The sequence below is a fragment of the Echiichthys vipera genome (genome assembly GCF_963691815.1).
Source record: "Echiichthys vipera genome assembly, chromosome: 15".
In the NCBI taxonomy this organism is placed as follows: domain Eukaryota; kingdom Metazoa; phylum Chordata; class Actinopteri; order Perciformes; family Trachinidae; genus Echiichthys; species Echiichthys vipera.
The window spans coordinates 7,469,766-7,497,414 of record NC_139840.1 but is presented as its reverse complement, the minus strand read 5'-3'; the positions used below and the strand labels follow the sequence as shown (position 1 = coordinate 7,497,414).

At 39.7% G+C, this 27,649-nt stretch overlaps 1 protein-coding gene across 1 annotated transcript in view; it reads left to right on the top strand.

Annotated features, from left to right (window-relative positions):
- The first annotated feature begins 989 nt into the window (after nucleotides 1-989).
- pigk (phosphatidylinositol glycan anchor biosynthesis, class K) overlaps nucleotides 990-27,649 on the top strand; it is a 31,477-nt gene continuing 4,817 nt past the window's right edge. Inside the window, exons 1-10 of the mRNA XM_083928365.1 lie at nucleotides 990-1,104; nucleotides 1,316-1,369; nucleotides 1,493-1,584; nucleotides 2,493-2,628; nucleotides 3,500-3,611; nucleotides 5,527-5,623; nucleotides 7,213-7,330; nucleotides 9,584-9,694; nucleotides 11,803-11,975; nucleotides 19,711-19,786. Coding sequence (XP_083784491.1) covers nucleotides 1,039-1,104; nucleotides 1,316-1,369; nucleotides 1,493-1,584; nucleotides 2,493-2,628; nucleotides 3,500-3,611; nucleotides 5,527-5,623; nucleotides 7,213-7,330; nucleotides 9,584-9,694; nucleotides 11,803-11,975; nucleotides 19,711-19,786 — 1,035 coding nt within the window. The 5' untranslated portion in view covers nucleotides 990-1,038. The remainder of the gene's footprint in view (nucleotides 1,105-1,315; nucleotides 1,370-1,492; nucleotides 1,585-2,492; nucleotides 2,629-3,499; nucleotides 3,612-5,526; nucleotides 5,624-7,212; nucleotides 7,331-9,583; nucleotides 9,695-11,802; nucleotides 11,976-19,710; nucleotides 19,787-27,649) is intronic.

Below are 27,649 nucleotides of genomic sequence, written 5' to 3'. Positions count from 1 at the left end.
TTCGCTGAATTAGACAGGCAGTCATCTGTGCACTCTTCTATGCCCTTTAGTGCTGTACTTCAATAATAATTGCCACATAATCCAAAATCAAATAAACCACAACACTGAACAAATCACGGCCACACATGCGGCTCCATCTGCTAACCACATCTTCTACTGGTCACTCTCAGCAATCTTGCTTTTGCACAATAATTATCCTCCACTTTCAACTATTAGGTATACAATGTAACTGTGTTTAGAATATACTGTATGTGTATCTGTGAAATTCAATTGTTTTTCTCACCTGCAAAAAGAAGAAGAAGAAGAATTACTTTATTTATCCCGCAACGGGCAAATTTAATTTTTTTCACTCTTATTATTAATCATGTTACACACACAGGCCCAAAATACACACATGCACAGACAGGACCTATATACGTGCAATTAAGGAGAGATGTTAGAGCGAGGGGGCTGCCAGTGACCGGTGCCCCGAGCAGTTTGGGGTTCGGTGCCTTACTCAACAGCACCTCGACAGTGCCCAGGAGATTAACTGGCACCTCTCCAGCCAACAGCCCACGCGCCATACATGGTCCAAACAGGGACTTGAACCAGCGACCATACGGTGTCCAGCCAAGTCACCTATGGACTGAGCTACTGCTCCAAAAAGGTTGAGCAAGCTATATCATATGGGCACTCTTTGTATCCGTGAGGATATCAAATCTGTATGAACATGTACAGCAGGAGACCAGAGGGAAATACTGTATCCTCAGTCTATGGTCCAGACCCTTATTCAATTTTAATTTCAGCTAGAAAACAGTATCACAAAAAGGACAGTGTTTTATGCTCTACATCTACAATAAATGTCTTGGCACATAACCCTGAGACAGAGCAGCCGTATGAGCCTACCTTCAATGTCACCAAATTGATGTGGTTTATTTTGTCCTCCCACATTATCTATTACCGAGGCTTTTATTTTGACATGTGTCCTACCGGAAGCACATACTGGGCGGAGTCGTCAGTTTTCACTTCCTTGATGCCCACAGCTAACAGTGCTGCACAATGAAAATACTCACTCTATTGAGCTTATTGTCCACATACTTATCAGCCAATGGCATTAACATCGAGGTGAGTGTATATTTGGTCTCATGCAGCTTTAAATATCCCGCGAATTAGTTTGTTTTTTGTTGAATTGTACCTGAAATGTCGCTCCCCTTGTTAGCTCTCTATGCTGTCATGCTAGCTGTTTGTTGACGATGAGTCTGATTGCTTTTAAGCCGAAACTAGATGTATTAAAACAATATATACATGTATTAATCTTGCCCCACTTGGTTGTCAGGACAACGCAGGGCAGTTCTTCAGCAGTGGTCATACCAACAACTGGGCTGTGCTGGTGAGTAAAGCTCAAGTTAACGTCGCATCTTTAGCTAAGTACTTGTTTATTGATTTGTGTGTGTTTGACGGGAGCAGCAGAAACATGTTGGTGCCTCGTAAACCGGCTGTGTTTCATACACAGGTGTGTACATCCAGATTCTGGTTCAACTACCGTCATGTGGCCAATACTCTGTCCGTCTACAGAAGTGTTAAGAGGCTGGGCATTCCTGACAGGTAAGTGTGAGGCCATTTCTGTCCTCATTATCTCTCATTTAATGGTAGTCTAGAGGCACAGGCAGGCATTGAAGAAGAAGAATTCCTTTATTAGTCCCGCGAATGGGGAAATTCAATTTTCACTCTATTATTTTCCATGTTACACACACACACACAGGCCCGAAATACACACACATGCACAGACAGGAACTATATACATGCAACCAATGGAGAGATGTTAGAGCGAGGGGGCTGCCAGTGACCGGCCGAGCAGTTGGGGGTTCAGTGCCTTGCTCAATGGCACATTGGCAGTGCCCAGGAGATGAACTGGCACTTCTCCAGCCACCAGTTCACACTCCATTCATGGTCCACTCAGGGACTCGAACCAGCAACCCTCCAGTTCCCAGCCCAGTTACCTATGGACAGAGCTATGATTTATTGTTGTAAATTGTTGATGTTTAGAAGCAGATTTACACCGCATATAGAAAGTTATGATACCCTTTTGAAATAGTCACTTTTTTGTTTTGCAGCCTGAAATAACAATAATAATAATAACTGTAACCCTTTACTCATGATTAGGATTTCTGCTATTAATATTTGGGAGCTTGCTTAACTTTAGAACATGCACTGCAATTGTATATGGTATCTGCCTGATTTTTAAGTTGTCTGTTTATTGGCTGTATTTTCTACACTAGAGAGAGGAGCATTGTATATAATTTTGCGAGCAGATGATGATGTGTAGAACAATTAAGAGTACAGGCAATACACCATCCTTCCCCAATATATATATATTTATATATATATGAAATATGTGATACAACCCCCCGTGATGTTTAACTACATAACTTAGGACTGGACGCTGCATTTGTCCTTTCTCTTATTTTCTCATGTAATAATTGAATGGTCTCTGTCATTCCCTTGTTCTCCAGCCACATAGTTCTCATGCTAGCTGATGACATGGCCTGTAACCACAGAAACCCCAAACCTGCCACAGTGTTCAGCCACAAGAACATGGAGCTGAATGTGTACGGTGATGACGTTGAGGTGGACTACAGAGGCTATGAAGTAGGTTCACATTTCAGACAGTTATACACACAACTGTAAAATGTCTTTATTAGCAGTTTCTCTCTTTACGATTTGTTTCAAAGTCATTTCTTACAATCAATATCATGAAGACTGAAAAAATATCTAGGCTAGAGGTGTGTGTGCATGCGTGCGTGCGTGCGTGTGTGTCTCAGTTGTGTAACTTGCATATTTGGCTAACTGCAGGGTTAATGTATACGTATTTTTAATGTGCTTTATAAAAACAGTACTATATAACATCTCTTGTAGGCAGATATTATACAGGTGCAGTAGGGACTTGAATGGTGTTATCGTCAACACTGTTTGTCGAGTGTTTGCTCCGTCTGTTGAGCAGGAAATTACTTTATCATTTGCATTCTCGAGTGGAGGAGCACCCACATGTTTTGTTTGTTTCAACAAGGTGGAGCCTCGATGGCATATCCTCTCTTTATCACAGTTCGTTTTTGATTATTTACTCTGCTTTGTGCTGCTCTTTCAAATATGACTAAACACTGAACTACCTATCCATGTTTGCTGTCAAATGGCAATCATGTGCAAGAGAAGCTGATGAAGATGAAGAGAGGGAAAAAGAAGAAAAGAATACAATGAGTAATTGATTCTGACAGTTAAATTAAAAGATAAGTAGAGCAGTTATCATATACTTACTGACCCTACTGAAATGCGTTAGTGTTTTCATTGGTAAAAGCTTTGACAGGTGAAATGATGCTCCATGTTTTTACAGTCCCAATCTGCTCACTCTTGTATTAAACATTTGTCTGCATGCATTAGATTAGAAGATGCACATTATATAATGTATGACTTCCAATCCTTGCTAGGTTGTGAAAATTGTTGCCATATCCTGTTCACGTTTCAGGTGACAGTGGAGAACTTCCTCCGTGTTTTGACTGGCAGGCTGCCGCCCAGCACTCCCCGCTCCAAGCGTCTCCTCTCTGATGACCGGAGCAACATCCTCATATACCTGACAGGTAATTAAAGGACAAATACAACCTCAAATACTAGGGGTGGGGGAAAAATCGTTTCACTTCAGTATAATGATTCTTTACGAAAGATTTTATAAATGTATTCTTTTATACCTGAATCGATTCAGTTGCTTCATGTGGATTTAGGAGGACGTTCCTGCTTTTATTGTTGTAGTTTATGGGTAATGGGACGTCACATCTACGCAAAACAGCAAAATGACTGGCAACGCAAGACTATTGCAGCTGCAGTCAAACTAGCTGTTATTCAAATCCCTGTGGTCCAATCAGACGACACTACAACTGTCGTGCATCCATATCTACTGATGCTTCTATTTCAAGCATTCGATCAGCCCAGATTGAGCTGATGGAGAGAACTGACAGGAGATCAGTGACCGATGGAAAGTTACAGGTGTGACTACGTCTGGTTTTCAAAATAAGTGTTAAAGAGTTTTTTTTTTACATAATATGGAAATGAGATTATGGTAATAGGATTATATCTACTTGTGTCCTTTTATAAATTATAAAAAGAAAATACCACTTAGTTATGAGGGAAATGTCTTTAATCTTTGATTTATTTATTTTTGGGTTGCTGTTATTCCCAATGATGACTGATAGATTTGAGCAGAAGACATCACTGACACAATTCAAGCATTTTTACTGTATCAATCTAGAGATTTACCAGAATAAATGTCTATATTTGATCCCTTGAAATGACTACATTCCCGAATATTTGAAATGCTGACCTCAGGACATCTCTGACTACATATATGTTGAAAATATGTGATTTCAACTCTTTCCCGTGGTATAGTTTTTAAAAACTAAACAAAAATCGCAAGTACCCAAGTATGGTGATGGTATGGAATTGGGGAAAAAGGATATCGTCCTGGCCGTATCAGATTCTTACACTCTTTATATTTAAATAGTGTTCGATGCTCAGTGATAAGTGTTTATGTGACTGAAGCATTGTGATTTATTTTCTGGTTGTTTACACCTCTGCTTTAGCTGAAGACTCTTTATATTTCCCAGGTAGGGGGTGCTCCAGTCCTTATGGCTCTAGTTACAGTACATGTAGGTGAAGAGCGCAAGATCATTGCAAGGTTTCCACCAGGAAATTATGAAGCAGAAGATGCTGAATCAGTCAGATCTGCATGCATCTTGTCCTGTCATCATTTCAGTTTGTAGATGATGGCCTCAACAACAGAACATGTGCTTCTGCTTTTTCCTCAAGGGTTAATGTTTAAATTAATTTGAGTTAATTAACTTTTATCATGCTGGCAAAGGTGGACTTTATTTCAGGTGAGGTAATCCACCTCCTCCATTAAACGCTACAGGAAACCCCTCATAATAAGAGAACTCACCATTGCATTTTGGGGTAACAAGCTGTCGATTATTTTGCTGCATGTGGCTGAGTTTGAAATATAGTTTCTTAACATGACTTCAGTTCATCTATGTTTGGTTAGTCCTGTATGAGAATGAGAAAAATACCCCCATAAGATGGCCTAATAGTTAAAAATCTAAAGAAATTTAGTATTATTTTAGATGGAATGTTTATTTCACCACAATTGAAATGCAGACCAGAAAGAGAAAGCTGTAAATTGATTACCTGACACTGAGCATAATCTACCACATATTTATAAGAAGTACCTCACATCATTCAGGTCGTGTCAGAGTCTTGATGTATTTTAAAGATCTATAGCTGAAAGAGTCATATTCTTTTCAAACCCTTTATTTATCTTATTTATCTGTGGCTGAATGTAGACACAATCCTCTCTGCTGGAGCAGGGTTTCAGTTTTTTTTATCTCACAGTGTGAACTGCTGCCAGCTCTTTTCATGTTCATCTTTTTATTCCCCATTCATATTTTTGCATTATGAATCAGAGGTGAATGAATTATTAATGACATGGTGGTGTTTGTTTAACAGGCCATGGCGGAAATGGCTTCCTGAAGTTCCAGGACTCTGAGGAGATCAGTAATGTGGAGCTGGCTGACGCTTTTGAGCAGATGTGGCAGAAAAGAAGGTAAATAAAGTGGAAAATGACATAAATTAAAAGCGGATGAGCCTCGTGAAGAAACATCAAATACTATGGTTCTTCTAGAAGTCCTTATTTCCTCTTGAGGGCCAATTAGCTGTGCAGCATGTCAACAGACATAATGACATGAAACTTAGCCACCTGTAGATGTGCACATGTTTTGTGGGAGCGTCTTTCGTAGAGATGGACTTGAACTGCTTTTTTTGTTGTTCTGATTTGGTGGCACAGACTTCTAATAGCCCTTTGCTCAACTGCTACCCAGTGTGCAGCTGCATGTTGTTTCTCTCATTTATAACACCTGCAACAATGTTTTGGTACTGAAAGTTGGAGCTTTTAAGGAGTAATTTAACACCTGCTCAAAATGTTGTTTTTGATTTACTCCAGTGGTTGAAATATCCTTTTTGCTGCTGTGATGTAGAAGTGTACTCAGGGTCAGTACATGATGAAATCACTGTTATATCTGGCAGCAGAGCATACCTCAATATCACTGTGTCTGTTCAGGATGCAAAAAACAATGAACTTTTAACCAGTAGAGGTTTTGTGAGGTTTCTCAAACTGAATAAATACAGCATATATAAACACTAAACCGCTTTGCTAGCTCAGTGGTGTTGTAACTAAGATATCTACTGAACTTCTATGGACAGAATTAAGCATCAGAGATCGTTTCTGCTGCCCATTGAGTCACCAGTCAATTTAAGCTAACGTTGGCTATGTTAAATATGTTGTAAAAAATTAGACTAACCAATCACTTTATAAACATGTTTATGTTTAAGTTCCTACACTGTATAAAAAGGTGAAAGCCGAGTGATATAGAATTCAGAGAAGATAGTGGACGTCATGGGCCGCGGTATACAGGATTTATGCCACGGCTAACAACCAATCGAAATTGCTCGATTCGAGCCATCCGTTTTATAATTTGCAATATTATCTGCTCTACATTATTCCTAACTTAACACAACCTCTTTATGAAGGAGAGATTTTTTTTTTCTTTGTCTAATAATGGCATTGGTTGCTTTTTAAGGTGTGTCATTTGTTCATAGCAAGACACTAAATGAGCAAAAGGGGCTTTCTGCTACCTCTATTGTCCATCAATGGAGTGACTGGGTTTGAGTCAGGCCCCAGGCTGCTAGATAAAAGCTTAGTGATGCAAGCTTTGATGCTGATGTGATAATTGCAGACTTGAACTGCCAAATTACAGTCACCATAGAGATTTGGCCAACCCCCTTGATCATACCCAGAGCGTCTTGATTCAGTCAGCTGGATATAAAAGTCTTATCACGTTTGCGTAAACAAGATAAAGAATTCTGTCTTTTAATAGCGGAAGAAAGGGAGAATGGAGGAAAGGAAGGCAGCAGCTGATGTAGGGAGGGAGAAACGGTGTGTGTGGGTGTGTTAGAGGGACTGAATTAAGCTGTTGGTTTTTCTTGGTCACCATGGCAACTGCAGTATAAAAGATGATTAGAAGGTTTGTGTTACACCCGGTTTTATTGGAACAAATGGACGAGTGATATGCCAGCTGTGTCTTCTCTCATCAGTCTTGAGAGAATGTTCATGTTCCTGCGTGTGTGTGTCTCCAGGTACAATGAGCTGCTCTTCATCATTGACACCTGTCAGGGCGCCTCCATGTATGAGAGGTTCTACTCTCCAAACCTCATGGCTTTGGCCAGCAGTCAAGTTGGAGAGGACTCTCTGTCGGTGAGTTACCTGCCCTCATGTGAAGGAGATTAAATTAAAATAATCCAGTTTGTCAGGTTTTCTAATTAGCAGTTTGGTTTGATAGCAGACTGCAACTTGAGTACAATGTTAATACACACTCACGCCCATCATAAGATCTAAAATGCCAACTTTCTGCAATTTGGACATAATAAGCATTCTTTATTACATGTGGGGAAATTTACACTTAAACAACCAGAGTCAATGTTAGCAAGATAGCATTGAATTTTCTAATCAAGTTACATTATATTAGTCTTCATCCTAAATCTTTCTTTTGAGACAATACAACTGAAAACATACTTAAGTATGTAAGCAGCATTATCCATCCATCATCTGCAACTGTTTATCCCCGATAAGGGGTCGTGTCATTGGGCGTGAGGCGGCGTACAGGACACCAGTTTATCGAGGGGTACATAGAGACAGACAGAGACTGGAAAACCCGGAAAGAAATCACAGAGACATGCAAACTCCACATAGCCCAGATTCGAATCAGGAACTGTCTTGCTGTTATGTGACAGTGCTAACCACCAGAGCACCGTGTCGCACCCCAAACAGCATTATGTATAAGCCAAATAACAGTGGGATCTTAGGTTATTTTCATATCATACTAATAATTAGAAGACTAACCAGCTCCACACTGCAATACAAGACAATGCTGCTTCTCTATTTCCATGCCCGTGGATCGTTACTGTGCCAATGCTAACTTAGTGCCTGGGACATGTAGCCGTAACATCAGTCTTTCAGCACAATATCATGCATATATGTAGCTATCAAGTGCATATACAGGGTTCTTGTTTAAAAAAAAAAAAAACTCACCCGGAAACATTAAATCGTTTTTCTGGGTAACCAACTCGTAGACCTAACATTAGCTTAATTAGTTTGCTACAGATGAGTAGTATCTGGCAGCAAATGTCTTTGTTCCCGGTAAATCACCAGTTCGAACTAAGAGGCTTTTGTTTACCCCTGTCTAAAAACTTGGCTGTATCTGAAATCACTCCGCCAAGGAGGTTATGTTTTTGGCTGGGTTTGGCTGTTTGTTCTCTGTTTGATCTGGCAGTAGGATTACGGAAAAACCCATGACCCAATTTTCAGGAAACTTAATGGAAGGGTAAAGCAAATTATTTTTTAATACAGTTACATTTAAATAGACAGAGCACTGCTTTCACTTCCATATTGTTTGACATCCCTGCTAATTAATGCTAATCTTTGCATCAAAATAAAACCGGTCCTTATTCACAGGACATCTTCTAGAAGCAACACATGAATAAAACTACCAAAACTTTTTACCCCAAATTAATTCCACACTATCTATTCTTCATTTATTCATTTCCCACTGACACGCTTTAGTTCCACAGTGAATGAAATGTAACGCTGGATGCAGCAGTCTCATTGAAAGACAGATAAGACCGCCGTCTTTCAGATAAGTTCCAAAATGTACTATATAAATGTTTGTGTGTTGGTTGTTGAGAAATATCACAATGACCCATTTTTAATCATCAGATTACTTTTGTTCACTGTTAAAGCTCATAAAAAATCATTTAAAAACATTTTTTTTTCTGTTTTCTGTGACTGCATTCAACAAGATAATAAAAAACAGAAACCTGACATGCGTTTGACACCTATAACCTCTCCACAGTACAGAATGACAGCCGTGTCACTTGGTATGTTGCCTCACTGATAAGGGGTGAAGCAAATGTGACATAGTTTGAAGACGAGCTGTCAAAAATATTTTTCTTTTGATGTCAATACCCAGCAATTTGTGTTGGTGCTATTTATTTCTTCCTGACACCATCTCTGATCACTCAAATCACTGTCGTTTAAGGTGATGGCCTTCACTCATAATGGCACCCTGCCACTAATTTCATTCCTCCCATACATTTAAAACCAGTTTATTTTTGGAATATTTCGGTTTGATATGCAGCTGTAGGTTCGTCTCCAGTTATAAATGTCTTTGGCAGTCACGATGCCGAACTTCACTTATCAGACTTTAAAAATTACACATGACATGATTACATGACACTAATTGTGCATCAAAACATGGAAGTGGAATATTTTTGTCATGTATTCTGAGGGGAAGCAATTATTTGTGGGGAATGGCACGTGACCTTTGGCTTGTTTTAATAATACAAAGAAATACTTTGCAGTGTCTTGAAAACGGGGAACGAGGAGTTCTGAACCAAAACTATAAACACTTGTGCTGTTGGATATTAAATATTCTTATTCTTGTATTTCTAGCATCAGCCAGATTTGGCTATAGGAGTCCATTTGATGGACCGTTACACCTTCTATCTACTGGAGTTCCTGGAAGACATCCACCCTGCAAGCAAAGCCAACATGAATGACCTGGTAAGGATGTGCATGCCTTTTAGACAACGTCAGAGAGAATGTATACCGTAAAGCATCAACTAATGTTGTTCATAATCAATTATATTTCTTCTAATAATCGATTGTTTAGTCTCTAAATTGTTAGAAAATAGAGAATAAACAGTCCAAAACCAAAATAATTCAAGTTATATCAATAATACAGGCATTTTAGCATTTTTTACTTGATAAATATGCACACTTGTATAGATGTCTGCTCTGCATATACACCAATGAGTTGTATATAAGTGTTTGTGCATTCTGCTATGTCAATGACATATAGACATGCACGTACACACACTTAAGCAGCAGATGTTTACATAAACACATTGTGTTTGGGGTTTCTTTATGTAACTTACTTAGAGCTACAATACAGCATAGGATAGAAATACAAGAGGTGCTGCGACAGTTACTTGGCTAAGTGATTAATCAGATGGGTGAACTAAATGAATAGACAACAATTAACCATAACAGGGTTATGCCAAACATTCACTTGATTCAGCTTCTCCAATGTGACTATTTGATTCTTTTTGATTTCATACTGCTGTAGGTAACTTACTTAGCACTAACTTTTGGATTTAGGTCAGACAACACAAGCAATTTTAAATCCTCAATTTGGCGTCTGAGAAATAGGAATGTGCCTTTTTCTCAATGAGGATTAAATGCTTAGGACAAAAATAATTGTTAGATCAACCATTATAAAATAATCATTAGTTGATATAACAGATATTCATACAGGAATATGGCCTATGGACTTTGGCCGGGGACAGTTCCTGTGAAAGCATTTGAGGTTTTGTACAATAGTGAAAAAGTATCTGTCCTGCCTTGCCCCCCCTCCTGTGTGGTGTTTTTAAAGTTTCTGGTCCTAAAGGAGCCGAATGAAACTCACACAGGATTCTGTATTTGAAACAGAATGTCTGATACTGTGCTAAGGTTGTTGGCCGTGACACATACCGTGGTGAGTACACAATGCCCCGGGCAAGGGCTCTATCTCAGCAGCACCTCCTTTTTCATCTTTTACACTTCTGCAGAGATCCACTGGCTGCAGGGTCCACTCCTCATCTTCACCACCACCTACCCTGCCCCACCAGGAGTTACAATCAAAACACCTCAAATCCTTACTCAGGCACTCAGTCCGAGCTCAATCAATGTGCTCTGACTAATGCTTATTATTCTTTCCAATTGTCCTGTTTCTCGAGATGCAGTCTTTGTTCTTGAGCTATTTTGTGGAATTAAAGATCGATACTATAGATTTCCCAGATGAGCCCCACATTTATTTTTTTTCAATCCAGTCTGCAAAAGCTTGCCCTTTGAGGAAACAGAAATTGCCTCCACCTTCCAAACAAAGTCGTCCACCAAACAAGTCCTGTTTGGCTGATGGTGATAATATTCACCTCGGTTTAATGATTTTCTTTTTCTTTTTAAATGAAGAGCCCAGTCGAAAATCTTGCCGATTAATCACACACTTAAGAGGATTAACCCAAGAGTGGTTAATCACCAGGAAGTGAAAGATTTGTAATTGCCGATGACATGCACAGATGTCATGCTCCTTGACTCTAATCTTCTTCACACACTTTCACATATTTAAACACCTCCCACTGAGGCTTTAGCCATGTTCGATGCAGCTGGCTACTATCCGTGCTGATGTCTGAAAAGTAGGAGACACACACACCCTTCAACGCTGTATTAAAATCCCCTGTCCCCTGGCAAAAGTGACCTATGCCATCCAATTAAAGAGACACTTTACCCATTTTAATGCAGGTCTGTTATGGCAACGTGAGCATTGTGTTCAGATGAATGGTGTTTGTCCCGTCTTTGTGGCGGAAGTCTCCGCGGAACAGAGCATCATCCATTCTGCCACTCAGACAGGCCAAACATTCATCTGAACTCAGGCCACACTGCCAATAGTATCTCTTTGTGATGTGATGACTAGATATTACAGAATCTATTTCAGTATTAACATACTTGGAATATTTAATGTGGTCTTCTTGAGTGATGGGAATAGAGCCCCCAACTTTGGCTGTTTGTGTGCTGTCTTTATCATCGAGTTACATATTTCTAACACGCTGCTTATGATTTGTCTGCTTCCTCAGTTCAAAGTATGTCCCAAGAGTCAGTGTGTGTCCACACCGGGCCACCGTACCGACCTTTTCCTGAGGGACCCAGGAAGTGCCTTGATCACAGATTTCTTTGGTAGCGTGCGCAAAGTCGAGCTCACCATGGAAACCATCAACTTGACCGACCCCATCAAGCAGGTGGAGGAAAAGTAAGCAGAGTTTCTTTGTTTTTGTCATTAGTGTAATGTTTTTAATTAACCTTAATTTTCTTACGCAACAGTGATAATAAAATATGTTTAGCAGCTTGTTGAAGAAAAGCTAAATCAGTCAAATGGTGTATGTTGCAGTCTTGAAATGTCTGGATGTACGTTTGGATAAGACAAATAGTGTCTTCTCTAGGATCTTAAAACCTAAGATGTACCAACCTTTTCATTGAAGACCATCTGGCACAATCAAGTCTTCACAAAGGAGTTTATACCTTTTTACATATCTTTTAAAGTTCCTCTCTTTATTATGTTGTCTTTCACTTTATTACTCTCTATATAATATTTTATCCAAATAAGCCCAAATATATGATACTCTATATATCAGTGAAGAACTGTGAAACATAACAATATTATAATGCACTGCAACAATCATTACAGTCCAAATAATAACAGTAACCCTTTGAAAAGGGTGTTACTTTTAACCCTTAAGAAGGGGTGTCACAATTTCAGTTCTGAACCGAATATCGTAATCAATCAATTGAAATGATTGAAATCAAAAGCATCAGCATCAGCCATTCTCTCAGTTTTTTTTTCTTTCTTTCCCCCGCCTATTTGTGTGCTTCTGACACAACACTACACACACAGACTGCACAGTGTAGCTTACTGGCGATACCAGGCAGCTAAAGCCACAGCAAACATTAGCTAACCAGTAGCCTGCAGCTGCACTTTTTGGGATGATGATGAAACAACTAAACTGGAAAATCTTCCTGCTTCCCTGAAGTCAGTGTTGTCAACATGTTGCCCTCCCTGTGAGTTAATTGAAAAAATAACAACAATGGTATAGCCTGTGGGTTCTGACGGGACTTCATCGTGAACTCATGGTACATTCAGGTACACCTCGTAAACTCTAAGAAATGTAAACTGCTGTTGTAAAGTACCTTTCTGCCACCTGGTGGCTCTTCTTTTTGCTGTTTAACAGTTTGTTCCAGTTTGTATATCACATTTGATACCATGGAGCCACTCTTTTTAAAGAAGGATTTGAAAATGTAAATGACATTTGTCGGGGCATAAACCAACTATCTGTTGCTCATTTGGATCAAGGCTCTCTAGTCTAATGAGAGCATAGTTAGTCAGTGCGCCCCTACTCTAAAGTGAAGCGATTTCTGGGGTGCATTAGGTACAACCTGGATGTTAAAACCTTAATTGAGGTCAGCCTCTCTGGCTGTGGGCCAAATGTGCTTTACTTTTGGTTCCCAACTTACTAGACTTCGATTTCTATTTAGAACATCTCTCATTAGTGATATCGATTTCTTTACTAATGATGTGTTGAGTGGTCGGTCTCTGGGAAAGTAAACCTCGCAATCAATGTTGCCATGACTACCCTAGGTCATTTGAGACTTGATTATTTAGACTGACCAATGACATGATTGCTTGAGGTAATAATATAGCTCATATAGATAGTATTTATAATCAGAAACCACAACTTAATGCTCTATTTCACAGCAAAATAAAGATCATAATTAGACATTTCCTTTAGGCTATAATTCAGTAACAATTCATAAGTGGCATTGAGTGAGCAGCAGCAAATCTAATGGTTTATCTATGGCGCCACCCTGTGATGAACTGGACAAAATACATCCCAATTGAATTTAGTGCATTCTTTTATTGCATCAGGTTGACACTTGTGATAAATACATGTGGCCAATAGATGTCAGTAGAGAGCTGTCAAACTGTTGAGCATTATCTACTCAGCATCTTCTGTGCCAGGTAACACATCGTTTGCTCTCTCATATTAGTTTTCAGACACGCTAATCCCATAATAAGGACAATCACCTGGAGTTTTATGAAACACACAGCTAATACACCAAAATATAAACAGTCCTCTATATATTAACCCATTGGGAATAGATTGCAGTGCTCTACAAACAGATGTAATGGAAATTAATTAAAAGTTTATTCTCAATTACGCTCCCTCCACTTCTATTAATTTCATTAAGATGGGATTTAATTGAACCACTGGGAGATGTTTTAGTGAGAGAATCTAATGTGATTGGCTGCTAATTAGTAATTACAGGCAATTGCCATGGTGATCTTAGTCACCAGCTGTTTTTGCCTCAGGCTAGGTAGTCATTGCGCACAACTTCCCCTATTGTTTTATTATTGATTAGTGCTAACACATTAGGTCTGATGATCCCCCATGCAACACAGAAACATACCACCAGCGTTATCAGGCAGGCTGTTGCCCTAATTCAGTCCTAGAGAGAGACGTTTTATCTCTAATTCTGATGTAAGAAACCAGCAATCCCCTCATTCATTTGATGTTTCATAGAACCAAGTTCACTGAGGCAGCGAAGCACTAGTAGTGTCTTTCTACCTTTTTAGGAATAATAGAAAAGCACTATTGGGAAAATACAAAGACATGAGGGAGGCTAATGACACTTTCTGTCATTTTGTTTGTCATATAAGGGTGTATAGTTAGCATTAAGTGCTGGATGATATTAATATTTCCTTATTGGGTGATAGAATATTCGCTCGCAAATGTAGAGGGATGTTTGGTATATCAGGAATATTATGCAGTAAAAACCATGCCTTGCTTCACGAATATACTTTTATAATACTTCTAATATAAATAATGTTATTTAATGCTATTAAGCATTTTAAGAAGAATGTAAGAACTGAAGTATCCAAGGTGACCGTGTTTTGTCCACTGTTAAATGTGTACAGCTCACTTCGCATAATGACTGCTGGGCTATACAAAGGCATATTAGCCATGAAAAAATCACCTGTAAAATTACATTAAAATAGCTCCTTTGATGATTTTACTGGGTCTTGCCCTCATAATTTCTTTTCTTTTTCCTTCATGATATGATCACAAGCAGCAACAAGCTGGCATCTATTAAGTTAGAACAAATATTTACTTCTTCTAGATGTTAAACAAAGCTAAAACTGTGCTGAGCTGATTAATATTCAGTAACAGAAAAATCCAGCTTTACGCGCAAAACACTGAAATACAAGTCTCTTTCTGAAATTAAACAATGGAAAAGACCAGAAGTAGACTTTGTAATTGGGACTGTAATCATAACTGGAGTATTGATTAAAGCACCACACATGTTACTAAATTAATAAATCCACAGAAAAACTACAGACGCAAAAGAGTCCGCTAGTCATGAGTTAACGATTAACGCTTCGGTACATGTGCGTTCAAATGTGTAAGGCTCTTGCTCGTTCTTTAGCTTGTTCTCATCCCTCTCTTATTCTCCTCTCACCCATTTCTAAACAGCCGTTTTTTCCTTAGAACAAGCTCTTCCATTAAGTGGATTGCCCTTGATGGAGAGGACGTTTTAATGGACCCCCTCACTCCTTTCATTATACATGGGCTTTAACAGCATAATGACATGGTGTGGTAACTCACTTCCAGGCATAGGTGCTTGTTTACTAAAACATGTCATCTTGTGGGTCACAAAGCCAAGGATAATATCAATTCTCAAACTAAAGCTGAATGCATATCCCATTTAAGCCATAAAGTAAGGTTAATGTAATTTGTGACCCGCAGCACTGGATAGAGTCTACAAAAGCTACTTGGTTCATTAGTAAAGCAGATGCTAAATGAAAATTTGTTTGACCTTAAGTTGGCAGCTGGAGACAGCAGTGGTACCAGAGCTTAAGGTGGGGAGGGGGACTTGCATCCATTAGAATCAGCTAAGTGGATTGAAAAATGCTCTCTAAAAATATCCCTTTAATATGGAAAATAAAGTGGAAAGTGGTTTGAATTAGAGTTCATCTCTCGTGCTAAGTGAAAAGGGGGGAAATGGCAGTGAGACGTCTGTGCTCTCAGTGACACATTTCCCAGTGTCAGAAAGAGCTCTGAGCACATAGAGGGCTCAGCAGATTGTCTCTCTGCCTCCGAGCCCGGCCAGTTTTCTTCCGTCTCTGTTCCTTTCTGTCAGAGCAACTGCTGCTTTACCGCACAGACATGGTGAGAAGAGAGACAGGCAGATAAATGGAGTTCAGTAGAAAGGATTAAAGAAAGGAAAATAAAGAAGGAAGGGCTAGAGAGCAAACGCCAAAGTAACTCAGAGGGAAGAAAGAAGAGAAAAGGAGAAGAGGTTGCTTCACACAGCGAGTGTCTCACTGGGGGATATGGCCCAGTTTGTCAGCAGCTGTCTGGCATGAACTTTCTTTGATTAGCCAGAGACATCCACTCAGTGGAACCTCCACTTGAATGTGACCTTCAGCCGAAACTCTTCTTCCTGACTCTGTATGTGTGACTGTGATGTTGTAAACAGTCTCCCTCCAACAAAAAGTGTAAATTGGAAGCACGCAAACACTTAAAAAACACCCGTGGCAGTTGGGGCATATACTGTAGGTGGATTCAAACAGTTATAATAGGATTGACAAATGTTTCCTTGCTTTTATGTTGTTGTTTTTTGTCATATGCATCTGTATTGAAGCTCTGTTAATGTTCACATTGTTGACAAAGCTTTACGTATCAGTTTCTAATAAAATACAACGGAACATATTGACCCAACAGGAAGACCTAGTTACTATAGTTGAGTGTTCAAGGTGATAAAAGAAACGGTAGATATATGACACTCGAGAAACAAATCCTCTAATAGTCGTGTGATAAATAGTTATGAGAGGCTTATCATTCAAATAAGCATCGACTTATTCCACAAAAGCAATGAAGAGAAGCCAAATTTTCATGAAATCCTCAATTCTGGGGCATTTCTCTGCATTGTCTTTTTCATATTCAAACTCCGTTAATGATTTAAGGTGATGAGAAAAACCTTGCCAATATAGCTTTAAGGCTGGTGATATTTTCAATCTTTATTACTCTTACAACATATCCCATTAAAAGACCAAAACCAGCTATGGTCTTGTCTGCCTCAGAGTCATTTCTGACTTCCCAGACTGCTTGTCGCCCGTTTGTTCTAACTCGATATTAAAAAAACAGTCACAAATTTCATTTTTAGAAAGGCTCAGTCATTATGCCCAGAACAGCGGGGCACTTTAGTGTTTAGCTAAATAAAAGTATTTGTTTGGGATCCTATTTTCAGATGTGGATTTTTTTGTTTTCATTAAATATTTACAGCAGTATGTTGGTGAATGTGGGGTTGACTCAATATAAACAGTGTAGTGATAGAACATGTAACCCAGTGAGGCTCAATACTGCTTTTAATAGCCTGTGACTGGATAACCAGTTCTGTGTCTCAAAGGTCACACATTAATACATCTTGTCTCCCATTAACTAATGTCTATCCATTAACGTGCATGTGGTGGCCTTTGTCAGTGTCCTTGAGCGAGACACTGACCTCATCTTTCTTCATTAATATAAGTTGCTGTAGCTAGGATCATTATTTTAATGCTGTAAATAGAAATTTACAGATGTTTTAAGCAGCATTCACACAAAAGCAGGCATTGGGTAGTGCATTTAGGCTGCAGTGGTGGGAACCGCAGGGGATGTGGAAAAAGTTTAAAGATAAAATCCGTAAGATTTTCATCTAATTTCTTGCCTATCTATCAAATAATAAGTTAAAACAATGGTGATCGATAATATGAGCCACTAATGAAAGCACTTGTCGCCTCTTTGCCGAGTACCCCAATCTGTGTGTCTGTGGTGACATTCCCTCCCTAAATGTAAATGCATTGTGTCGGTCTTGGTCTGCCCAGCTGGAGCTCATCACTTATGTTATGCTGCATTCACTTGTATTTGGAAATCGGGAACTTCCACCCCCTGATACAAAGGTACGATAAAAGGGAACGTTCAAGTCTGAACTCCCAGTCAGGCCCACTCTTGTATGACATGAGGTCCCAGAGGCTCGTCTGCAGTCACATGTTACTGGCAAAGTGGCTGCTAGGAACAACTATTCCTACGGATAACAGCTTTAAAAAGAATACATTTTTCGAGAAAAACATCCCAACGTGGCCAATCATATGACCTACAGGTGTTTAGGGCTGCACAATAAACATTTTTTTATCATTATAGGAACACCAGCCCGCGCAAAAGACCGCTGCAGATAATAGTGCCTTTTGTATTTAGTTCAATTTGTTAAATAAGAGTGTTAATTCGTTTTTAATTCAACAAGCGATTTGTTCTACACTCCTGAACAACATCTTAATTTGGGTCGAGGGTCAGCCTGTTCCCTCACAGACAACCCCAGATCCTCCGGCTCAATGCAGGTGAAATTTCTTTCTTATGGGACAAAAAACATGACTTTTTTTGTCCCATAACCCTCAGGAGTTTTTAAGAAATGTAAAGTGTAAATTTATTAAAAGCTCCTGAGGGTCACTTTAAGAAATTTAAAGTGACTGTCTTACTGCGTCCAACCTCGGCAGCGATGGTGCGTGCGAGAGACCTTGCTTGTGCAGCTCAACAATGCTGCCGCGTTCAACGACAGGAGACCTTTTTGCCTTTTTCATCAGGAGTTCATGACAGTGTGAATGTTTTAAGGCTATGCTCTTAAACTTTCGATCAGCTGCTGAACAGCCTGTTTCAGTTTAAATGCAGATCACAGTAAATTGCCTACTTCAATTTTTTGTCTCTTTCACACACAAAGTTTGCGGACCCAGTGTTAACAGCCTTTTCTGAAATGATGCAACTCATCAAAAACAGACTCCCCTCTCATTCACTCTGAGAGAAGAGGTGAAAAGTTTGATGGCCACAGGCAGGAATGACTTGGTGCTTGTTGCATCTTGGTGGAGTCTTGCACTGAGTGTTCTCCTGTGCTGGACCAGCACGCCATGGAGTGGGTGGTAGACATTGTCCAAGATGACTTAGACAGCCTCTGTGACACTGACATCAGATAGTCCAGCTCCACCCCCACACCACTGGCCCTGCAGATCTATTTGTGGGGTCTGGTTTATGTGCACTGCCCTCAACCTGCTCCCCCAGCAGGTTATAAATATATTGTTGCACTCAGATTACTTGTTTGTTGTAAGAAATGCAACACAATAGAGCAAATGCATTCATGTGTACAGTAGACTAGGCGGTGCACACTCCGGACAATACACCAATATCCGCAAGGAATCGCAGAGAGGTTTGAATTTAATGAATTTTAATGCAAAAGTATAATTATTAGTTACTTTTCTCAGTAGGTAGCGCTTGTCCTCACAAGTTACTTTTAAATGGTGGTAACTGGTAATGTAACAAGTTACTTTTAAAGGTTACCCAACACTGTTCCCCAGCACACAACAGCAAACAGGATAGCACAGACTCATAATACATCTTCAGCCCTGACCTCAGCCTCCTCAGAAAATACTCAGATCTGGTCTTCTTTCCATTTGGTTGTTTACCTGTTCAACAAATATAATGACAATCCCAAATGAGAATTGAAGTTGACTCTGAAGCAACTTTCATTGATGTTCACTCTGGTTTTTCAGAAAAAAGTAATCAGAGTGCACCGTTGGTAGCCTGGGAGTTTGGAGCTCCACTTACACTGCTCAGAGTTAGATTTTTGAATCTCTTGTGGTTCCACTAGATGATTACTTGTTACTTATCAAGAGGAAAATTGGATTCACTTGCATCAATTTGCATTGCAATCCATTGTCTCTGCTAAGCTCTGAAATGCTCTGTTAATCCCACACACCTCGCAACACCAGGGTCCGTTTCTCTTTCTGACAGCTTTTCTTCATTACTGAATAATTGCATCTCATTACAAAAGCTAAATGTTTCCAAAGTGCAATTTTCATATTTCAGGTAAATACTAAGGGGGTGCTGTTTTGTGTGTTTGTCTTTCAGTCCTGTGAGTGGACAGCTGAAAAAAGAATCGTACTATTATGTGGACCAGCTGCCAGTATCTGAGATCATCCATCAGGTAAGATACCCACACAAACACCGGTCACACTCAAGATCACATGAACCGACTCATGTTGACGTTGACTTTTCATGTTTGACAGTTTTCGACGCCTTTTGTTCAGGCTCCTGTTCTTGTGTTATTTGAAGTGTGTCCATGCCCACGCGTCCGTACGTAATTTGGACACAGATATGAAAGTTATGTGCAACATTCACCAACGGATGTCGGTGTCGTTTCCATGGTGACAGCACTAACTGTGAAATTCAATGGCCTCCCGTTCTCAGTGTGGAGGGGCCACCGTGAAATCCAGCAGAATGGATAGGCGGGATTGTGGCGAGAAATTGTGCATTCACCTCATTCCCAAATGGGTTGCGGCTTTCTGTCGGGCCGACCTTCACAAATGAACACCTATTCCTCATCATTCTACCTTTAGTTTGTGTGCTCTGCATTCAAAATAGCTGGTCTTTCTTCTTCTGTATGGCTCTTGTAAGATTTTCCATTTAGAGCCTATTAAAAACACTGTTTCTATACTTCCCTTTCAACTGGTGCCTCAGAAAAGTAAAGACACACATTTGGGGGATCAGCTGCCTCTGAGAAACCCATACTTAAAACATTAACATGACCATATACACAGTAATATCCAATGCAGTATTCTTTCAATAAGAGACTGTGAAAGAGAAGTGAGTGTTATTTAAACTCTTTAGTAATTGTTTCATCTGTATCTTTATTGGATTACACTTTGACGGCTTCAACAAGTCACATTAACAGCTAAATACAGGTAGTTTTAAATGAGAGCTTTTTTAATGGTTTGAATGTTATTGTACACGTTGTTGTTCTTGTGTCCAGCTCCTACTTATTTATACAGGGCTGTTGTGAGTTTTAGCTATTACTAAACCAAATAATAAGCACCATTCAAATGGATAGTTTGCATGTCCTAAATTAAATCAACTCACATCTCATCCTCTTGTATTGTCTACCCTTGAGTAACGATTTTCCCACTGGTCAATAAACTTGTAACAACACCGGTGTTAGTGATTACACAGGATAATTTACTAGAAAAGATATTCCTAAGTGAAACACGATATCAGCTGAATGTGTTTAAAGGTGTTCCCTTCAGATGCTGCCGCCTTAATAAAAAAAAAAGCACAAACTGTCTCATTTATATGATCAGGTTCGCTATTAGCATTTTTCTTTTTTCTGTGTAGCCAAATTTTCCAAGATCATCCTGTCACTGAACTCTTCTGACTCTTGTCACGTGACAACTGAAATCTGACTCTTGCTACACTGTCACTTTATTATTGTAGCGGCCGCCGTCCAATTAAGTGTTGCTACGTATTGGATGAAGGTTTGTACTGATATGTGAAAATTAACTAAATGGGTTTTATTTTTATAAAACGAAGTAATGTATTCGGCGTGTAATAGGTATATGCGTGAACACTAACACCGACTTCCCTTGTGTCAGATTACCTAAAGCTGCTGTTGACGATGGATCAAATGACTACTTATATGTACAACCCCAATCCCAATGAAGTTGGGACGTTGTGTAAAATGAAAATAAAAACAGAATACAATGGTTTGCAAATCCTTTTCAACCTACTGTATATTCAATTGAGTACACTACAAAGACAAGGTATTTAATGTTCAAACTGATAAAACTTATATTCACTCATTTTGAATTTGTTGCCTGCAACATGTTCCAAAAAAGCTTCGTTGTAAGAAGTGGCCACTAGTAGTGATGACTGTATCTCCCAACATGTTTTAGTGTCTTTCAGCTCATTGTTTGGGTTTTCCTGCCAGCTGTATGTTGTCATGCTGTATGTCACTCTTTTCAGCAGTAGCAGACAGCTGCTAAACCTGCTGCACGCTACCTGCCCAGCACGAAACGGCAGACAAAGTTTGTGAACATAGTGGAGCATTTAGCAGCTAAAGAGACCGATATTTCACTCAGGAGTTGTTGGCGAGCAAAACAGAGCTAAGGGAGAGCAAGTTAATAAGTTTAATTGTGTTCATTTAAAATGATGTTGTAGAAATTTAAATGCTGTAACGCTCATACCAGATAAGTATTGGCCAATGGACTATTTGGATTACACAGCTTGTTTGCTGTGTTCCAGCAGAGATTTTCTGTCCATATTCAAGTTAAATGAACCATTTTCCCAGGTAGTCAAATTTGAGCACCTCATCATTTTAACAAAGATAACAGAGGAATTATGTTTTCTTCCATACAGTAAGTTTTAGCCATAAGCACACTGTCTAAACCTCATGTCATCTTGCAATTTCTCCAAGGGATTATGATTTCAAATTCAATCAAATGTGGACTATTTAATATGCATTTTTATTTCTAAGGAAACGCATGCCAAGTAATTTCAGTTTCTGAACTTATGCCAAGTATCTAACCTGGTCTTGTGATTTTACGGTCACGACTACTTCCCTGTTGATTAGCGTGCAGACACAGGCGCATCAAATTATGGAACGGCGAAAAAAAATCAAATGTTGAGGATAGATCCATTTGAAATGCTCCTGGTTCATTTGTCAATGACTACAGTGAGTAGAGCGGCTGACCTTTGATTCAACAATGATGTTCATCTCCATTATGTAGACATATACTAAACTGTGGGTGTTGATACCAAAGGTCTGATGCAGCTCAACCGAGTAAGTGGTAAAAAAAAAAAAATTCTGAAAATTCCTTGGAACCTGCTGCTTGAAACATCACTGGCTGATATCGACTGGTGTAAACAAAAGGGCCACAGTCAGTTGGGCTCGGAGAAATGTAGCTGACCACAGGCCTGAGCCCTGTCAGACGCTTATTGAGTATCGTGATGGGAAACAGGAGGGGACTCCATACCCAGAGGCATTCTGGGAAATTGATTGCTGAGGACCGTCTCAAAAGCCTCGCAAATATCAGATCCTGTAAACTGTGTCTTTAATTTTCAATACACAGAAGCAATCACACTATTGAAAGCTTGCACACTCACACACAAACACATGCCATTAAGTCTCCATTGTCTCCTACTTGGCATCATATCTTTTCTTACTCCATTTTTTTTTGTCCCATATGAACAACACAAAAACAAACTCATAGACCCAGTGGCCCCTGTCAGAGATTTCGATTATCAGCTAGCACTCCTGCTGGGTTGAGGTTGGAAGCACTGACATAATGAGTCATCTGTCCCACCATCACCATAATCCATCTGCACTGCAGCAGAATGACCATTAAGGCTATTGACAGCTCTCCTCTTTTTGATTAGCTGTCATATTGTGCGCAGCACTCTCTGAGATATCTTTGTTTTCATGCCACTGTGGCAGCGTCTTTTGTTGTGGCTGATCAGATGCACTCATCTGAAGAACTAGATGTGATTGAATCTCATAAGTATTTGATGTCTGAAATATTCCCAAGTGGTCTGATTTCAGTTGTGCCGCCAACAAAAACAAATCTTCTCACTGTGTTTATCTTCTAAGAAAACCATTTCTCCATATGCCAGTAGACCAGGCGACAGCTTGTAAATAGAACAGTCATCAGAGTGACTGACAGCGGATATATAAGCCTTTTTGGTGTATGGTGTCTGTGTGCAAACTTCCCCTCATTGTGTATGTGGGAGTGTATACGTGAAGAGTTGATTAATGCCCTGTCAACGTTGGCAGTTGTCTCGCTAGTGGTGACAGGGTGAGTCTCCTCTTCCTGCCACCTTCTCTTCCCAGCCTCACACATCTCTTCACGTTGCCATCCCCTAATCACAATATGTTCAGCTCTGGAAATAACTAGAAGGAGCTCCTTTTTTCCCCACTCTCTTGTGTATTCTACTTTTTTTCCCTGCCTCACTGCTTTGAGTCCTGGTCTCTGGCGTCAAATTGTTATTTGTTCTTTTTGCCAGCTTGACGCCACACCATATGGCTTCAGAGAATTGAAAATGGAAACACTGAAAATGAATGCTTTGCCTCCCTCGCCAAATCACTCTTCTCTCACTAAGCCTGCAACTTTGACACTTTTCAAAAGTGGATGTTGGGATTGTGTGGATCACAGGCCAAACCCACTCTGACAAGCTTTTCCTCTGGATTAGCTTTCCCTTGTTGCTTGTGCTCGATAATTAAATTAAGATCATATAAAAAAAGTTAAACATACTTTTTGAGAAAACAATATACCCGTCACTCTGACTGTCCCAGCTCTCACAGGAGACATACATGGCAGGTATGTTCCAGTCCCAGCCTGGTCACATGCGTACATGAACTGATGAAGCCTCTTGGATGAGAGGTGAAACGTCTTCCTAGACAAATAACCAAGTCCAGTTGCTTTTGACTGAAATTGCTTTGGGGATAACGACGACCCGGACAAATGAGAACATTCACAGGCTGTCAGGTACAGTGTTTTCGTACAGTGGAGTGTCCTGGCAGTGCACAGTGGCTGCTGTGCTGTCATCCAGCTCTGCACAACATAAATTTGCTGCAGTTTTGACCTTGGAGTGCTTGTGTTTGGCAGGGCTTTTCAGACCTCCCTCAACGAACATTAGCATCCTGAATGGCTATGTTAATTAGCTCCAATCAATCAGATGGGTAGCTGTTAATTGATTTTACTTGTGGATTGAATATGCAATACAAAGCGTGTGTAATGGAGGCAGGCTGCTTGAGTCGGTCCCTGTCCTTGGCAGTGGGATGTGAAATGGTTCCGTCAGTGAAGGTCAGCGAACACTCGCCTCTTTTCTGCAGCTCGCTCTCATTTCTGTGACTAATGTTTATTTCCCTCTGACTCCCTCATATCGGTTTCTTTTTCCGAAGAAGCTTCACAGTTTTCATTGTGTACAAGTGGAAAAACTCTCAGAGAGAGAGAAAGCAGTGTTGTTTCAATTTGTCATGGTCTTGATTTCTATACAAAGCTATTCAAATTTCGTATTCAAAGTAGTTATTCAATTATTTATAAAATGTATCAATTAGTCAGTTAAGCAATTAGTTGGCCGACAGACAATTAACAATTTTGATAACAGATTATCCGTTGCAGTCATTTATTAAGCAAAAGCTGCAAATATTTACTGGTTCCAGCTTCACAAGTGTAAGTATATTCTGCTCTTCTCAGTTTTGTATGATAAATTATACGTGTGGGTTTTTGGGCAGCTGGTTGGACAAAAGAAGCAATTCAAAGACATCACCTTAGACTCTGGAAAATTGCCATGGGAATTTTTCAAAACTCAGTCACATTTTACACCAGAGAGATACTGATAAATGGGCCGGGCCAACATATCAGCTGATGTTAGACTATTACAGATCAACTGTAGGGTTAGCGATGTATGTTTAGGTTGATAATATACAAAAAGGGTCAGAACAGATATATGTTTGATGTCAGAATAAGGTGTCCAAATCAGGTCAAAAATAGCAACAGAGTCACTTTCGTCTTGGTGAATTTTATGTCTATATTGATCATAATTCTTTAAGGATCCCTATTATACTACATATACTATACTAAACTAATTATTTGGGAGTGAAAATGACATTACCCTTAGTGCTGGACTATATGGCCAATATCTTCTATTCCAATCTAATATAGGTCAATTCATACGTTAATTATTTTTTTGGTCTATATGACTTTCTAACTAAGTCTTGTATAAATGAAATGCTTGACAAACTAAAAGTACTGGATATTTTTCTCATCAAAAAATCTTAAAATAAACATAACTGTTTCAACTGACTTTGTTGACTATGTACAGAGTAATCAGAGTATTCAGACTAAGAAAATAATTTGATTTAACTACACTGGGATATTCAGTGTAGGATGTGCTTCTTATGATCAATTTAAATGATCTTATTGTGAATCGCAATATCTCAATATACCCTCACCAGCCACTTCATTAGGTACACCTTGCTAGTACCGGTTTGGACGGCCTTTTGCCTTCAGAATCCTTTGTGGCATAGATCCAACAAGGTACTGGAAACATTCCTCAGAGAGTTTTGTCCATATTGACATGATAGCATCACGCAATCTCATTGAAAGATGATGAATTATCATATACAATGATTGCCCAGCCCTTATAACACTGCCTGAAATGTGTAGTTATGACCCTCTTCCCTCTGACTTATTTCTCTTCGTATGTCTTTCTCTCCCCTCTTGACATATGCTCTTCTCTCCGCTGGCTGCTGGCGGTGCTGACGTGGCTTCCTGTCACAGTCGATCCATCTCCTTTGCTCTTCCTTACCCAAGGGGCTTGCACTAGCACACATTTATAGATGACACGCACACGCACACACGCACACGCACACGCACACGCACATGCACACGCACACACACACACACACACACACACACACACACACACACACACACACACACACACGCGCACACGCACACGCACACGCACACACACACAGTTGAAGTCACACGCACCTCTTCCCACTATTGTCATGGAGGTTAACTGCCCCCAATGGCCAGGCGCTCCCAGCCGTGTCTTATGAACGTCCCCGGCCGGGCTCTGCCTCGTCCTCAAGATGTTTAACCCTCAGCTCCCCTTTTTGTCCTCCTGCTGGCCACTTTGTCTCCCAAGCTGTAGCTGAAAGTGTCTCAACTTATCCAACACAGATCTGATGTAGAGTAGTGAAAGCAGGAAAAAAAGACACATTGAATATATGATTTGGACCACATTTTTGCACTGTTTGAAATCCTTGGCCGTGCGATGGCACCCTGAGCTGTCAGATCAGTATTATGCAACGTCTCCGTGGGACAGATCACTGTCATCATAGCTCTGGGTCCGTTTGAACGTAAAACACGGAGGACAATAACTCAAGCGTGCTGTCAAATCTAATTGTGATTTGGGGAGCTAAACTAGAACAGAAATCAACCACCATTGGAAACTGTGAGGAGTCGGTTGTCAGTAAAAAATTGAGAGCTTTAAAGCCAACCTGCAAAATGTGCTTTTTACATTGGACATGATTGACGCCATGATTCGGGAACTAAATATATTTGCCAATCATTTCAGGATGGAGCACTGTTGAAACTATTATACAGAGGTTGTTCCGTCGAGATTGTGTATAGTTTTTCAATTCTGTTCGATGAAATGACATACACCGCTGAAAACCTATTTGCCCTGTTACAGATTTCTTCCGTTCTTGTTTTTTTGGCACATTTACATTTTTCAGATCATCAAACAATTTTGAATATCAGACATAAGATAAGATAATCTGCGTAAATACAAAATGAAGTTTTCAAATGAGGATTGCTTTAATTCAGGGAAAGTTGTTGTGCAAGTTTTCTTCTTTGGTTTGATGAAAAAAAATAATTTTGTCGAAAATCCCCCAAAATGTTTTCGTATTGATCCCTAGACATTGGTATATCGGCACTGTAATCCAAGGATTCCTATGAAACCTAGCACTTCTACAAACCCTGGCCTTCGGGGCACTCTTCCAGACGGGAGCCGTTCGTGCCGCCGTCTCGAAGACTGCCTTCCTTGCGAGGAAATTACTTGGAAATAAACTCACATGGAGAAAGCCGATCTTATTGTCCCTTCATCTTTCCTATTGACTGATCTCCCACGACACTACATATAGTGCTGGGACAGAAACATTTGTATCACAGTATTTTTTAACATTGTGGCAGTTTCATTGTATATCACGGTGTTTTTTATTTATTTTTTGCGTGACTAAACCTTATTATAGATTTATAGTGGCTTATTCTACTGTCAGGAGTACGTAGAATATAAAACATGCCATTCAGCGGTTTAATTTTCTAAATGTACAATTATTTGTGTTACAAATAATTTATGTGTCCCGAATGGTTGTGTGCCATGGTGTTTTGCCCTGTTAAAGAGTGGTTGTGGGTTATAAATTGTTGCATTAAACGTGTATTATAGCCGTTAATAAGAAGGGTGTGCAGTTAATAGGGGTCCCTTCACAGCACACTCGCAGCTTTCC